The 14,387-nt window shown below is 36.5% G+C and overlaps 1 protein-coding gene and 1 long non-coding RNA gene across 6 annotated transcripts in view; both read right to left on the bottom strand.

The window, feature by feature from the left end:
• ctps1a (CTP synthase 1a) overlaps positions 1-12,187 on the bottom strand; it is a 55,701-nt gene extending 43,514 nt beyond the window's left edge. The window contains exons 1-4 of one of the 5 annotated variants that reach the window (XM_060865740.1): positions 12,035-12,187; positions 11,106-11,342; positions 10,184-10,636; positions 9,880-9,933 (exon numbers count right to left, since the gene is read on the bottom strand). Coding sequence is in view for 1 of the 5 variants with exons in the window: in XM_060865738.1 (XP_060721721.1) it covers positions 12,035-12,058 (24 nt within the window). In the remaining 4 variants the exon portion in view is untranslated. The remainder of the gene's footprint in view (positions 1-9,879; positions 9,934-10,183; positions 10,637-11,105; positions 11,343-12,034) is intronic. The other 4 variants (XM_060865742.1, XM_060865741.1, XM_060865743.1 and 1 more) reach the window with 4 other exon arrangements.
• On the bottom strand, positions 932-10,688 carry LOC132842837 (uncharacterized). The gene is made up of 2 exons (XR_009648071.1): positions 10,637-10,688; positions 932-1,251 (listed from the first exon to the last, which is right to left on the bottom strand). It is a non-coding gene; the product is annotated as an uncharacterized LOC132842837 (long non-coding RNA).
• Positions 12,188-14,387: the final 2,200 nt, after the last annotated feature.

Genomic DNA, 14,387 nt, shown 5'->3' with positions numbered 1-14,387 from the left:
TAAACAACATAGAACATGGCACATTTTATATGAGACCACCCCCAATTATTAGTTAGTTTCATTAGTTAATTAGGTTTATACAATTAATAGCTCTTGGAATTTCCACCCTGTTTTTGATTTCAGTTACACCTGTAAAATCTGCATTTGTTGTTAAAACAATAAAGATCAGAGTGCAGTCTATGGAAGAATAGCAAACCATTCTGAAGCTGAAGAAATAAGAGAGTGAAAATCATTCAGATGCATTGAACAAACATTTGGTGTTTGGGAACGAGACAGAAAAGTATGAGCTAGATACAATTGATCTCACATCCAACAACTCTGGTACCCAGCTTCTTGATTAAGAATGTTGTCCTCTCCATTGTCATCAGGCAGGTGTGAGGAAACTCACAAGTCCCGACTAAGGGCCTTGCACTTCGGGTACACTTTACCCATTGAACTAGATGAATGCTTTAATGAGATTTCAAGACTCAGGAAGGACAACTGGTTATAGCTTTGTGGCTGAAGTTTTGGACTACTGATCAGAGGGGTGTGGGCTTGTGTCCCAGGTCCACCAAGCTGCCACACCTGGGTCCCTGAACCCTTAACCCTCAATTGCTCAATTGTTTTAAATGAGAGAAATGTAAGTAACTCTGGATAAGGGTGTCTACTAAATGCTGTAAATTTTAACTCTGACTTTTGCCTTCTTGGAGAATGTGGAGCTTGAACTGGTACATCCTACTAACTCCACAATATGAATGGCAGACTTCAGTGCTCATGTTAGAAATGACAGACAGATCTGTAATGGCGGTAACAATAGGATGGACTGATGGACTCCAGTGATGAGGGAAGCCATCAAGTTGATGAAGGAGTCCTTATGTAGAGCTCTCCTGATTCATTCAGAACATAGAGGCATATTAGATCCAGATTGGCTATGACAGTAAGAGTTTCAGTATCAGTTTCTTGACTGAGTAATTTATTTGGAAACAAATCATTCATGATAAATCATTCATTATATCATATGGTTGGCAGGTTGGCGTCACATCCCTGGGGATTCAAACCCTGCCTCTTGTAAACATGGCATTTGTATGTTTTCCCAATGTTTCAGGAGTTTCCTCATCGTATTCTGATTTTCTCCCCTCAGTCTGGACATGCTTTGTAGGCTGATTGATCTCCAAAATGTCTGTGTGAGTGAGTGCTGCACTATGGGTCAGATGGGGTGTCCTCAGCCTCGTGCCCCAAGTTCCCTGGCATAGGATCCAGCTTCCACTGACCCTATGTAGGATAAGTGGTATAGAAAATGGATAGATAAATAAAAACAAATGTAATTTTAGTGCCTTTTAGTAAGTGTGTAAATCAACAGCTCCATGGTACATTAAACCCTTACTGCTGTAGAACTGGCATCTGATCTTTTATTCTGTGCCTTTTGAACGGAAACCGTCTCTGTGCCTATCTTCTTCCTGCTGCTTACAATAAGAGGAAGTGAGGGGCTGAGAGCAATGACACTAAATGTGTTCATGTGTGTGTGTGTGTGTGTGTGTGCGCATGTGTGTGTTGTTATCCATTTCAGGACAGCCTCTTTTGAACAAGAGTTTTGAGAGAGAGAGAGAGAGAGAGAGAGAGAGAGAGAGAGAGAGAGAATAGACTCACAAGAAAGCTCAATATTGCTCAATAACATGTCAGAGTCCAGTTATATTTATGTGGAAATGTCAGTCAGCTTTCTGTCATCACTGCAAAAAAAAAGATATTCTAAAGATAGATAGCCACATACCAAAGCAATGTCCACCCTCAGCAGCCCCAGGCTACCGTGTCCTGCTGGGTTCAATGGCTAAGCAGATGGAGCTTAAGGCCCAAACCCAGCAGGACACAGAGGATCCAAATCAGTATGGGCAGTTTGGAAGCTGATAACTGATCCTAGATCAGAATTCAAGCTCGTTGAAATCTCGTGCAGTTGACTTGCCTGCTATTTGAACTAGATTTGAAACGGATGGCTTTTAGGCATGTCTTCCAGTTTCTTGCAGTCAGTCCTGATATTCATTGCTGTGTATCAAATTCTGTGTTTGGTGGCTGCACTAACTAGGCAGTTTAGCTTTAGGGCAGGGTTTAATTTTTAATGAACTGACAATAAACCAACATAGCTGCAAAACAACAAGACATCATCAAGATCCTGCTGTTATCAAAAATATGATGTTGTGCTGTGGACTTACAGGTGTTGTTAAAACATGTGCACTTGTGAAATCTTGGACTCCGTATTTATCACAGAAGTGAAACCCAAAACTCAGACAACCATGACATTAGGGACACCAGTGCAGAAATGAAGAAGAACACATCTCAAAATGACCGAATTAAATCACACTAAGTGGTAATGGCATGCTAGTAGATTACACTCATAAATGGCTGATGACATGTTGATGACATGCACATGTGTGGCAAACTGGAAAAACCCAACAGAGTGAAATTGTGAAATTTCCTACTGTATATATAAATAGTTCTGAAAGCTACAGTTTTTCTTTAACTGAAAGTCGTTTCTCTTCATGTTATCTCAACCACAGTTAAAATACCTAGCACTGTCTGATTACAGCCAATGCTGAAACAACACAGTTAAGACACTCCACTGAAAGACACAGTTACATTTCACTGTTGTAATAACTTAGTAACTGAAATCAAAACTAATAAATATGCACTACAAAAAATAATGACACATCTTAACAAGCTAAAATCTGCCCACATGTATCTACTATTTCTTATTATAACAAATATAAGATTATTAAAGGTATTTCTAGGCATATTTGACTTCAATTTAATTTACTATACTTTTTTTTTTTTTTTTTTTTTTTTTTTGTTCTATTGGCAGATTATTTTTCTAACTTAAACATTCATTTCTAGAATAAAGCAAAAAATGATTTTCCAGTAGAAAAAAGAGAATGTAAAGCATAAAATATGTACAATAAAAGTAAAATATATACAATAAATCTAAAATGTGTAAAATATAAAACCTTTAAGTCTTATAAGTTTTATATTTGTTTTATTGTGATCTATAATAAGAAATACTAGCTAGATTGGTCTAGATTCAAGATATTGCATATTTATTTTTTATTTTTAATTATTTATTACATGTTAAATGCAATGTCTTTTTTTAGTGGAGTGGGAATAAAATAAAATATATGAAGAATATATTATAATAAGAAATATGATACTTGCGACTAGACTAGAAGATATTACCACTTGCTAGGATGTTATTTTTTGCAGCGTGATCATAAAAAAAGGACGTCTGCCTTTATACTTGACTTGGCTTTATTCACAGTCTACCAAAACATCTCTGCAGCTGCAGTTGTTACACGGTCTTGCTACACAGTGAAATCTTTACAGAAAGCCTTGGAAAGTTTAGAAATTTAATTAAAAATCTATCAAAATAGATTTGTCAATGTAGGTTTATGAACAGAAAAACCTTGTTTTGGTGAAAACCCGATTTTTATTTAATTGAGCTGTAGTTGGGTTTCGCAGCCTGCAACAAAAATATTACTATTTTCCACATATCACGGCCTCAGCATTATAGTCTATCTGGGTAAATATACAGTAGAACGACATGCTTACAGTAACCTTATAATAATAAGCTCATGATATACAGTATTTTCTATATTTTGCTGCTTGTAATTTGATCTAATTTACTAGTCTAGGCCAAACAGTGATATATGGAAGTTCTTACTAGAATTGTAAGACTTATTAAATCTGGTTTTGTTCATGTTTGCACTCAACATGAATCATAGCAACCCAAAAGTAGCTTGACGTGCATTTGAGCTTGACGTGCATTTGCATGCAAAAACAAGTGCAAATGATTTGGTTAATGATAATTGTGTTAAGTATTGTATTTTTTTAAATGCTATTCTTGTTATCAGAAATGAAAACACTGATACGGGTGGAGCAACGGAACAACACATACATGTTTGTTTGAAATCTGTTGAAATAGTGAGTAGATTTTTAAACCCATTACACCCAACACAATAGCAGAATAATACTGTAGTGATCTCAAACATTTCCTTGATTCTACCTGTGTGGACGTTCTTCAAAATGGTTCTTCATACAAACATGAATGAATCATTTTCTCCTTAATAATTTTGTTATGAGTATTAAATGCGATTCAGATGCCGATGAGTCATTACACCATACATTTACTTATATGAATTAACAAAATGAACTCTATGTTGCCAACAAAAATACCTGGATTTCACTGCCGTAATAGAGATGAGGAATTAGTCGATATAAACCTGGCTCTAAAGATTACACCCACGGAAGTGCGATTTATTTATTAATTTACTGAAAGTGAGCCAGCTGTTATTCTCTAGTAGAGCGATGTGGAAAAATACATGCTTTGTAAGACTACACTTATTGAACCTTCAGAAAAAAAATATTGACACTTGAGTTATGTTCACTCTTCGGACCCTTTGGTACTGGTCAGGTCAAACTGACCTGGGACATTTTTGGGATTTTGCCTTTTTCTCAATCTTAAGCAATATAGATCATATTTGTGATTAAAATTTGCAACTACTAGGTCGGATTTAACAATCAAAGTGTCTAATTTGTGCAACAAAATATATGGAAATAAAGACCTTGGTGCCATAAATCTAGAAAAAATATTTATTTATTTATTTATTTATTTATTTATTTTTTAGCAAATATAGATGATAATAATAACAGTTGAAACCTGAGAAACAAACGATTATTGCAGTCACTGGCTATGAAATACTGATCTCAGAAAATGCATCTGCAAAAATATAAGATTTACAACAATGCAAAACACTTAGTATAAATATTAACTGGGTCATTTTGACACAAACACCACACAGGATGTCTTGGTGAAACAGAGTATGTGATTTTATAGTAAAAATGCTGACTAGGCATTCTGTTATTTGGCACAGAGCCTCTCAGTCTGCTGTGGTGCTGACGACAGCAACTAGACCCAACAAACAATTGTCTACTTGGATATACATAAATGTGTGATGTCCTGGGAAAACCAGACGAATTCTGGCAAACAGTGAAAAATAGGGGTTTTGGCTGGTTTAAAAAAAAAACATTATGGGACACTCTTAAGATCCTGCCACAGCATCAACAGGACTGAGGTCTGGATTTATACTTGGTCATTTCAAAGCCTTGATTTTTTTCTTCTTTAGCCATTCATATTTTCACTGATGTGTTTGGGATTGTTGACTTGTTGAATGACGCTTTTTCAGCCCAGTCTCAGCTGCTCTAACACATGGTCTCATGGTCTAGAATATTCTGGTGTACAGTGGAGATTATCATTGTCTCAATGACCACAAGGTCATGTGGCTGCAAAACAAACCCAAATCATGACCTCTTCATGCATCACAGTTGGTATGGAGTGTTTTGATGAAGATTGTACTGTGCATGATGAACAAACATTTCCATCTTAGTCTTATCAGTCTAAATTTCAAATTGTTTGGAGATGGCTTTATAACCCTTCCCAGAATGATGAACAGCAACAATGAATAGCAGCTTGACTGAGGTCGTAGCTGATGACTTTTCTCTTTGGCTTTACACACCTAAGTGCTCCTGAAAGGTCCAGAGGTTTTGATGATGAACTTCTTCATGATGAACGAATCTTATACATTTCATTTTGTCAGTAACACCTAGTTTTTGTCTAAAATTACTGTCTTAATTTTGTGGAAGTAGGAAAGGTGTACTTATTTTTTTCACCTGTATTCGGAATGCTGGTTTATTTTGGAGGACAAATCAGTTCATATTGTGATCTGGTTATTTGTATGTTTATAGAAGTTGGTGAGGACTACACCATTGCTATTTAGGTCCTGCTACATAAAAACAGAATTGAAGGAGGTTTTATTAGTTTTATATAATAGTTTTTGCTCATAGAGAGTTTTGATCTTTCAGCCGAGTCACTGATAAATCTAATAAAGCAATTTTACTTGTGGTTTAGAAACCACTAAATGTGAAAAACATGTATGTAAAAATGTAAAAAAAAAAAAAAAAATCTATATTTATGTATTTCAACCAATTAAACAGTTAAACAAGAGTTAGCCCCATCAGCAGATGAATAAGAACAATCCAGACTTTAAACCCTCAGAGAACAAGGAAATGCTTCAGCCCTAAAAGCCCTAAACAAAATGTCTTTCCCTTTTGCATTCCTAAAAAGGCTGACAGAGACAAACACAAAGTTAGATGGTAAGTAAAGCCTAGGGCCATGCAGAAAACCCACTGTTTTTTTCACTGTACTGAAGCACCCTACTGAGCTCCCTGTAGAGTCAGGGATTTGACAAGATCCATGAAGAAGTGCTTTTTTTTGCAACTGAGAGGATGGAAGTAGGAGTTAAGAATGAGGGCATGATAAAGAAAACTTTTATCTTTTTTTTTTACTTAATCCCAAAACCAAAACATTCTTTATGCTGAAGTACTGTATGAATTGTAATATTAATGCGGTCCACTAATATTAATACATTATGAATGAAATACTTGTATAGTGATATGATGTAATAAAATTTATATTTACATGTTTCTCTAGTCATCTATTTGTCTCTGCAAAAAGATTATATATAATACTATACTGTCTATCAGATAAACCATATAGTAATAGTAATATGTTATCTTCAGTTGAGTGTGTTGGATGTCACATGCCCTCCATACGGCACTGAGAGCATGTTAACGAGCAAGATCTCGGAGCACTGGTTCAATTTTCCCCCTTTTCCTCTTCAAGCAGGGCACTTTGACAGAATCGGTGGGAAGCTATTTAACCACAGTCTCCAGAAATCAATAAGCTCATTCCTCCAGGCCTTTACAATGTCACACACACACACACACACACACACACACACACACTCTTTGAGTGGTCGTTCATGCTGCTGCCTCTGCATTAGGGGAAAGGCATCCTATGTGTTATTCTTGCAGTAATTACCCAAGCTGATATGCATGGCTGGACACATAAGGGTGTGTTTGCCATCCTGTTGGCACTGGACAATGTGTAAGTGGTGGGGGAAAGAAGGTTTGGTGCCACCCACTGAACATTAATGACACCGAAGGATAACCACGCTTAAAAGAGCAGCCATGAAAGACAAACCCGATATCTGATTACGAGTGTTTCCTCATATGTTGTTTAGGCCAAAAGTATTGATAAAAAAAGTACTCCAGTAAGAGTAAACAAGTTGGCTTTTATTTTTTTACACGCCTATACATCTTAGCTAAATAGTTTCTATATCTGAAGAAGGCTAACCAACTAACCAAGTGAGCTATGCTGAAGTAAACATCATATTAGCTCCATTATCAACCTTATATAAATAAATATTATAGCTAATATTGGCTGTAATATTGGCTAGGTAAATTAGCCTAAATGTTGTTAGTTTCATTTGCTCAGTAGGTTCTTTAGCAACAACTGGCTTATGCAAATTCATAAAACTACCTAGCTATTTAAGACTCAAGGTACACATTATTCTGAAATGTATAGTTCAGAATATAGGCTATAGAAGCCCTTAGGTATATTTCCCACCACAGGACATTTCTACCAAACATCAGTTAAATACAAAGCTTAAGATCTGGCTAGCTTTTCTAGCTCAGTCAGCTAGCTAATGACTTACGTGTGTGTTTTTGCATGTTGAATGTTGAACTGTGTAATACTGATATCTCTCTGATTTGGCAGATCCTTATCATGCTGTTTCCTTTCAAGCTTATAAAACTGTCTCAGACATTTCTGCTGCTGCTGACTAAGCATTTGGTGCCTGAAGTGTAGACGTTTGGCAGAAAACCTCTTTATTTTGATTAGGTCTTGATATTGATTAACCTACAGTCTAAAAAATGCCTTTTGTTGCTTTCCATCACTGTTTATTGCCATTTATAGCTTAACATTGTTGAATTGTTGAAACTGATTAGACAGATTCATTTACGTAAGTATTGACAGCTGAAAGTGAAATGAAAGTTTTATATGTTAAAATTTTTATTCAAATATACTCTTTTGAATATGTTTATATCTTTAGTAACAGTTTAAACAGAGACGTATATAACGGACAATCTGTATAGTCTCAAATGTAAAACAATGTTCCTCCAGTCTAAGGTCAGTTATGAACAGATTTTAAAACATGTTGTTATTTAAGAAGAACGTATAACTATATTGTGAAGCTTGCTGAAAATGGCTTATTTAATAAAAGTCATTTTAAAAGGAGTCTCAGGTGTCCACTCTTTGTAGTTTTCTATTAAGACTGAGGACCTTTTCTTCGTGTGTGTGTGTGTGTACGCTTGTGAGTGTGTGTGTGTGTGTGTGTGTGTGTGCATGCGTGCGTGTGTGTGTAAAATTAAATTCAAGTGAGAGATATAATGAGATGCTGGTGAGAGAACAAATTTCATACCTGCTATATTTTCATTCCACCTATAATTGTTAAAAAGCATGATATGTCCTTTTTAATATCACTTGTGGTGTAAGAGGGAAAAAAAACACTTCGGTACTACAAGTGCTGTTACAGGAACAGTGCCATCAGCGTGGTGTAACTGAGTCGTATTAGTAACTGTACTTTATGTTAATAAGAGTAACTGAGTTGTATTATAGTTATTACTCAGATTTGTTGATGAAGTAAAGCTGAACTCAACTATGGCAGATCTCCAGAATTGTATAAGGCTAACAATTTTGGCTTCCTGTCCCAATGAAAGATCTGCATCCACCCCCAGCTTAATCCAATCTCATTGAGATTTATGTCAAGGCTAAGAACCCGACTCCTGTAAGACAAACAGGATTAGACTGGGATCTCTTTCTTGCTCTTTTTTTTCCTCTTTCTCTCTGAGGGGAGTGGGGAGGGTGAGAGGAGATGTCTGAAAGGAGGAAGTTGGTGCTGCAATAAACAAGGCAATCAAATGGTAACACGCACGCTGCCTACAGAGTCAGGTACAGATAAAAAAAAGGGAGAGGAGGCGGAGGAGGAGGAGGAGGAGGAGGAGGAGAATGACGGATATCTGAAAAAGCAAGAGTGTTTGGTCATGCAAACTTTTTTGCTTGTAAACACACTACAGTTTGGTGCACGTAACGATCCGTTTCAGAGAGCTCAGCTGGAGACTCCCAAATGTACGTGGCATTGCTGTGTGAATAGATGGGCACAAATGGCACCCAGCCAGTAAGAGCTGAGCAGTCCCAGGTTGCCAAGGTGACTGGCAACCAATCAGTTTTGGAGACAGAAGCAAGGTCAGCAGGGTTAAGTGGAGCTCGGCAGGAAAGAAATGGTAGAGGGTCCAGGCACTCGAGCCACTAAGCTTTAACAGCCAGAAAAATAGACCCCGTTTCACTCCATCTCTCTTCCTCTCTGTCCGCTCTGACTGATACTCGGCTATGTGTATGATACTGTTTACTGCAGAAACTTGCAACACTGAGACACATCATTAGCCATATGAAAACTCAGCAATCTCCTGAAAATAACCACAAACTCAGACAGTGGTCCATAGCAAGCATCCACACAAACTCTACATGCACGCATGCTTTACAGAAACAAATGTATTCGTCTACAGACTGGTTTCGATTTCACGTTATACATCTCTCTTGATGGAAAGGCTTGTGAATAATGAACATGAGACTTATGATAGAAGTGGTGGATGTTTGACCAAGGCAGAATGGAATAAGAGGGATGAGAGAGATGAGCCAATGACAAACAAGTCCACAGAGACTGACACACACACATGTACACACACACACACACACACACACATTAGGATGTCAGATGATGCAGAGGCGCCACTCAGCCTTGCGCCCTGTTGTGTCACTGCACGGCTCTAAATAATTTAGCGTCACTCAAATATTGATATGGAAATCACCACTGAGTGATCTGACAGCATGGAGAGAGGAATAGAGATAGAAAGAGAAAAAGAGAGAGAGAGGGAAAGAGAGAGAGAGAGGCAGACTCTCACTTGTTTTGCCTCTATTGTGTTCGCTTTCTATGTCCTCGTATGCTCTCGCTCTCCCTGTAAACAAGCAGAATTGAAGAAACTATTTTATATGATGCACGCTGTTCCCAAACACGCTAATCATTTACATGTTGGTTTAATAGCAATCATGATAAAGAAATCACGGCAAAGAGATGACATTTAAAGGTATTATAAGATAATCCAAAAGCTTTGAAAAATATTTAACACTTCTGAGATGTTATATAAACAGTATATACTATATATATATATATATATATATATATATGAATTTCAATAACTCCATCACCTTCCGTTTGAAATATTTTGTCAAGCCACTTGAGTAGACAATTTTATCGTGATGAGCCCACGAGTGCAGTAGCTTTGGAAGTGCAGTGCCTGAGGTAACATTGTGTCTGAAATTCAATCGTAACCTACATTAACAACGTTAACTGCTTAATGCTGATTAGGGTCAGAGTGGATCCAGAGGATATTCAACTAGCAGTAAGTGTAAGGCTGGAGAATTGATTCTGAATGTGGATAAATTCATGTTCACTCAGGAAGCAGCGGCTCAAGTGGTTAAGGCTCTGGGTTGTTCAGTGGATCAGGGTTCAAACCCCAGCAATGCAAAGGTGTCACTGTTGGGTTCTTGAATAAGGCTCCAACCTCCAAAGTTCTGATATGTGAAGAAAGATTTTCACTGTGCTGTAATATATATGTGACAAAAGAAAGGCTTCTATTCTATTCCAGACAGTACACCTACCTGGATGAGTTTGTGAAGTAGGAGGAAACCAGAGAACTCAGAGGAAACCAGCATGGGGAGAAATTGTGAAAAAACAATCCATCAAAAAACATGAAATGGATTTCATTCAAACCTCGGTACCTCAAAGACAATTTGGCCTATAAATAATACCACAGAAATGTGTTCTGTCTGTGTGGAATGAACTATGACTAACAAATCAAATATTACAATATGACCTGAAGAAAGAATCATTTTCTTGTAATATTTTATTTACGCGCTTGCCTGTATGACAAAAGATTTGTCTAAACCTCATCATTTTCAATTGAAGACCCGGCACTTATTAGATAAGCTCATTTGGATACTAAAGGAAGACGCTTCCAGTTGGTGAATTTTGTTTTTCTTTAGTTATAAACCTCCTGTGAGAAATCCAACTAACAACAACAACATTAGTCTACGTATTCCTTTACAAATAACAGCAAGATACACTCACCAGCCACTTTAATAGGCGCACATGAAGACCAGGTGAATTCTTCTGATCTTCTATCCGTCACATTGTGCATTGTGAGATGTTTTTCTGTTCATCACGGTTGTACAGAGTGCTTATCTGAGTTACCATAGCCTTCTTGTCATCCTGAAGCAGTCTGGCCATTCTGTCCCCGAGCTTTCTTGTAAACAAGGCATTTCTGTCTACATAACTTCACCTCATTGGATGTTGAGATGTTGAATCCTATGAGATCAAATCTCCATTCTGATGTTTGATGTGAACATTATCTGAATCTCTTGACCTGGATCTGCATGAATTTACGCATTAAGCTGCTGCTACATGATTGGCTTATTAGATAATTACATAGATGAGCAGGTGTTTCTTTTAAAGTGATTAATCGTATAGTAGATTAATCGTATACTGTATCGTATAGTGATAAATATAGTGTATTATGTATTGTTATAAATATAAATTCTTTGTAAATCTGTTGCTGTATTTCAGGATTTCCTGCTAAATACCCATTTTTCTTATTGTTATGTACATATATATATACGTATACATATATATACGTATATATATATACGTATATATACGTATATATATATATATATACACGTATATATATATATATATATATATATATATATATATATATATATATATATATATATACGTAGTACTCAGCAAGATTTATGAAGAATTTTAATCACATGCAAAAGATAATTCCTTTTTATACATATATATAAATATATATATATATATATATATATATATATATATATATATATATATATATATATAAAAAGGAATTATCTTTTGCATGTGATTAAAATTCTTCATAAATCTTGCTGAGTACTACGTTGGGAAAAAAAAAAACAAGCTAAATATTGGATGTGAAAATAAACAGTAAATAATATAAAAAAAATGTAAAATACCTCCTCACACTGCAGTCTAGACATCTCCTGTTTTGGCAGTTTGCATTTGTTATAAGCACCACTGAATGCAGCTCATGCAGGATTGATTAGGGAGTTTTAGTGCGTGTGAAGATTCTCTTGTGCACTCAGTTTCTGCACCGCTCTCTGCAATCAACTGATAAGGAGTAGCAGGGGAAGAGTTAAATATAACCAAACAGATGGGCTTGCAAAATAGGAACTAAATCAGCATGACAATTATGCATGCACTTATACACATTCACTCAGAGGCACACACACACACACACAGTATATATAAACACACATATACATTCCCACACATACAGAACCTCAGAGCAACCCTCACCCCCAGGTTCTCACAGTGCCATGATAATCGATTACACCATTACACTTCTGTACAACAAACTACATTTAAAATAATAACACATGCAACTCATCATATTTTAAGATGCACCATAGATTCTATCTTTAATCCGGTGGCTCGAATCGACTTATCAGACATTTTTTAAACAAATTAATTATTTTATCACTGCAAGGCTTATACAAAATAAGTCTTGGGGCAACTCAAACAGCAGAAATGGGTTTGATATCACTGTTTACTTTAAAGATATGAAAATCTTTTTTTTCTTTCCTATGAAAACATTCCTATCGATATATAGCTTCCAGGAGGCTAGGTAAGAACAAAAATACTTACGAAAAACTACAAATTACTAAAGCGCAGAGTGTCTACTTTTATATGAGCTTCATATTAAGCACCACTTTGGAGTGAGGCATGACAAACATGGACACAACAAAACAGGCACAAATTAAAATTTTTTGGCCTCTGGGAAAAAGAGTTAAATGGGAGGAAACTGGAGAACCCAGAGGAAACCCCTGAAGCATGGGGGAAAACAATAAAACTCCACTCACACAGCGCAGAGACGGGAATTGACCCCCGGAGGTGTGAGGTAAAAGTACTAACCACTAAGCTACCATGCATTTTTAGCTTTTATATTCTACTTCTATACATATAAAGCATTTCACTGCATGTTGTGACTAATCGAAAAATTCTATTTGGTTTTGAATTTGAATAAATGTAAATGTTATCATGAACCGAAACAATATAAATCACTGCCTTGCTGCAGAATTTGAAAGAATTAAACATGTTATTGGATGTTAACATCGCTCTGATTATTTATATTTTTATCCTCTAACAGCTCACAAAGTCCTGTGTGATTCCTCATACATACATGTAACACCTCTGCAAAAAAGCAGCTTTAATCCATAACAGCTTAATCTGTCTGTACAAGGTCGCATGCTGTACCAGTGTTATGCTTCTTCAGCGATATCTAGACAAGCATGTACACGTCTATATCAATAATATGCTTAAAAATTGATTTCAAACAGTGTACTGAAGGTGAAGTGACTCATTTATTTAGGAAAAAGAAGTCAATATAAAATAGATGACTCTGCTCGAGCATTTAACAGCACTGTTAGTTTTAGTCCATGTCTGTATCTGGTGCATGAATAAAAAATTGTATTTGTATTTGGTCAGCGAGTGTAGAAGTAGCCGTATCTTCTTGTTACTGCTCACACACCTTCCTTCATGCCTTCTTCCTTGGATAGTGGGCACCATGCCATCCTTTCTCTGCCTAGTGATTGGCTGTACTCCCAGAGCTTATTGCGCATTGAGATATGAAACACTTCCTTTGCTCAGTACACCAGCCTGGCCAGTATCACCCATGATAAGCTTTAATTCAGCAAACACACTAATAAACCAGCAAACACAATATTACCAATAATAACGTGTCTGTACTCATAAGTGAGTGTTATCGAACTCAGGCATAGTGGAGACCTGAGAGCTTATCGCCGACTCCAGAATTACTGAAGAATTTCTCATTAAGAATTGCACATCTTTCTTACAGGAACTGTGCTCTTTACTAGGAACAGTTACATAAGGGTTCATCTGGATGAGTGGCTCTGCTTTTATCTTACATAACAGTGATATTACACATCATACAAGTAGTTTTTTCTGTATTTTTTTTTCTAAGACGATATTGAATGAAAATAAATACCAGGTAGGAATGGTTCAAAAGAATCTTCATCAGACATATTAGAGATTAGTAAAGGGATATGTATATTTTACCCATGCTTCTAGGTACTCCGGTTTCCTCCACCAGTACAAAGACATGTATTGTAGGCAGATTGGCATCATTAAATTGTCTGTAGTGTGTAAATGAGGTGTGTGTGATTGTGCTTTGTGATATGTTGTCACTCAGCGCAGGGTGTCCTCAACCATGTGCGCCGAGACATCTGTCTAGGATAAGTGATGTTGAAAAGGGATGGACAGACAGACAGACAGATGGATGGATTAATG

This window comes from Tachysurus vachellii, chromosome 3, assembly GCF_030014155.1.
Source record: "Tachysurus vachellii isolate PV-2020 chromosome 3, HZAU_Pvac_v1, whole genome shotgun sequence".
Taxonomy (NCBI): Eukaryota; Metazoa; Chordata; class Actinopteri; order Siluriformes; family Bagridae; genus Tachysurus; species Tachysurus vachellii.
This window is presented reverse-complemented; position numbering and strand designations above follow the sequence as displayed.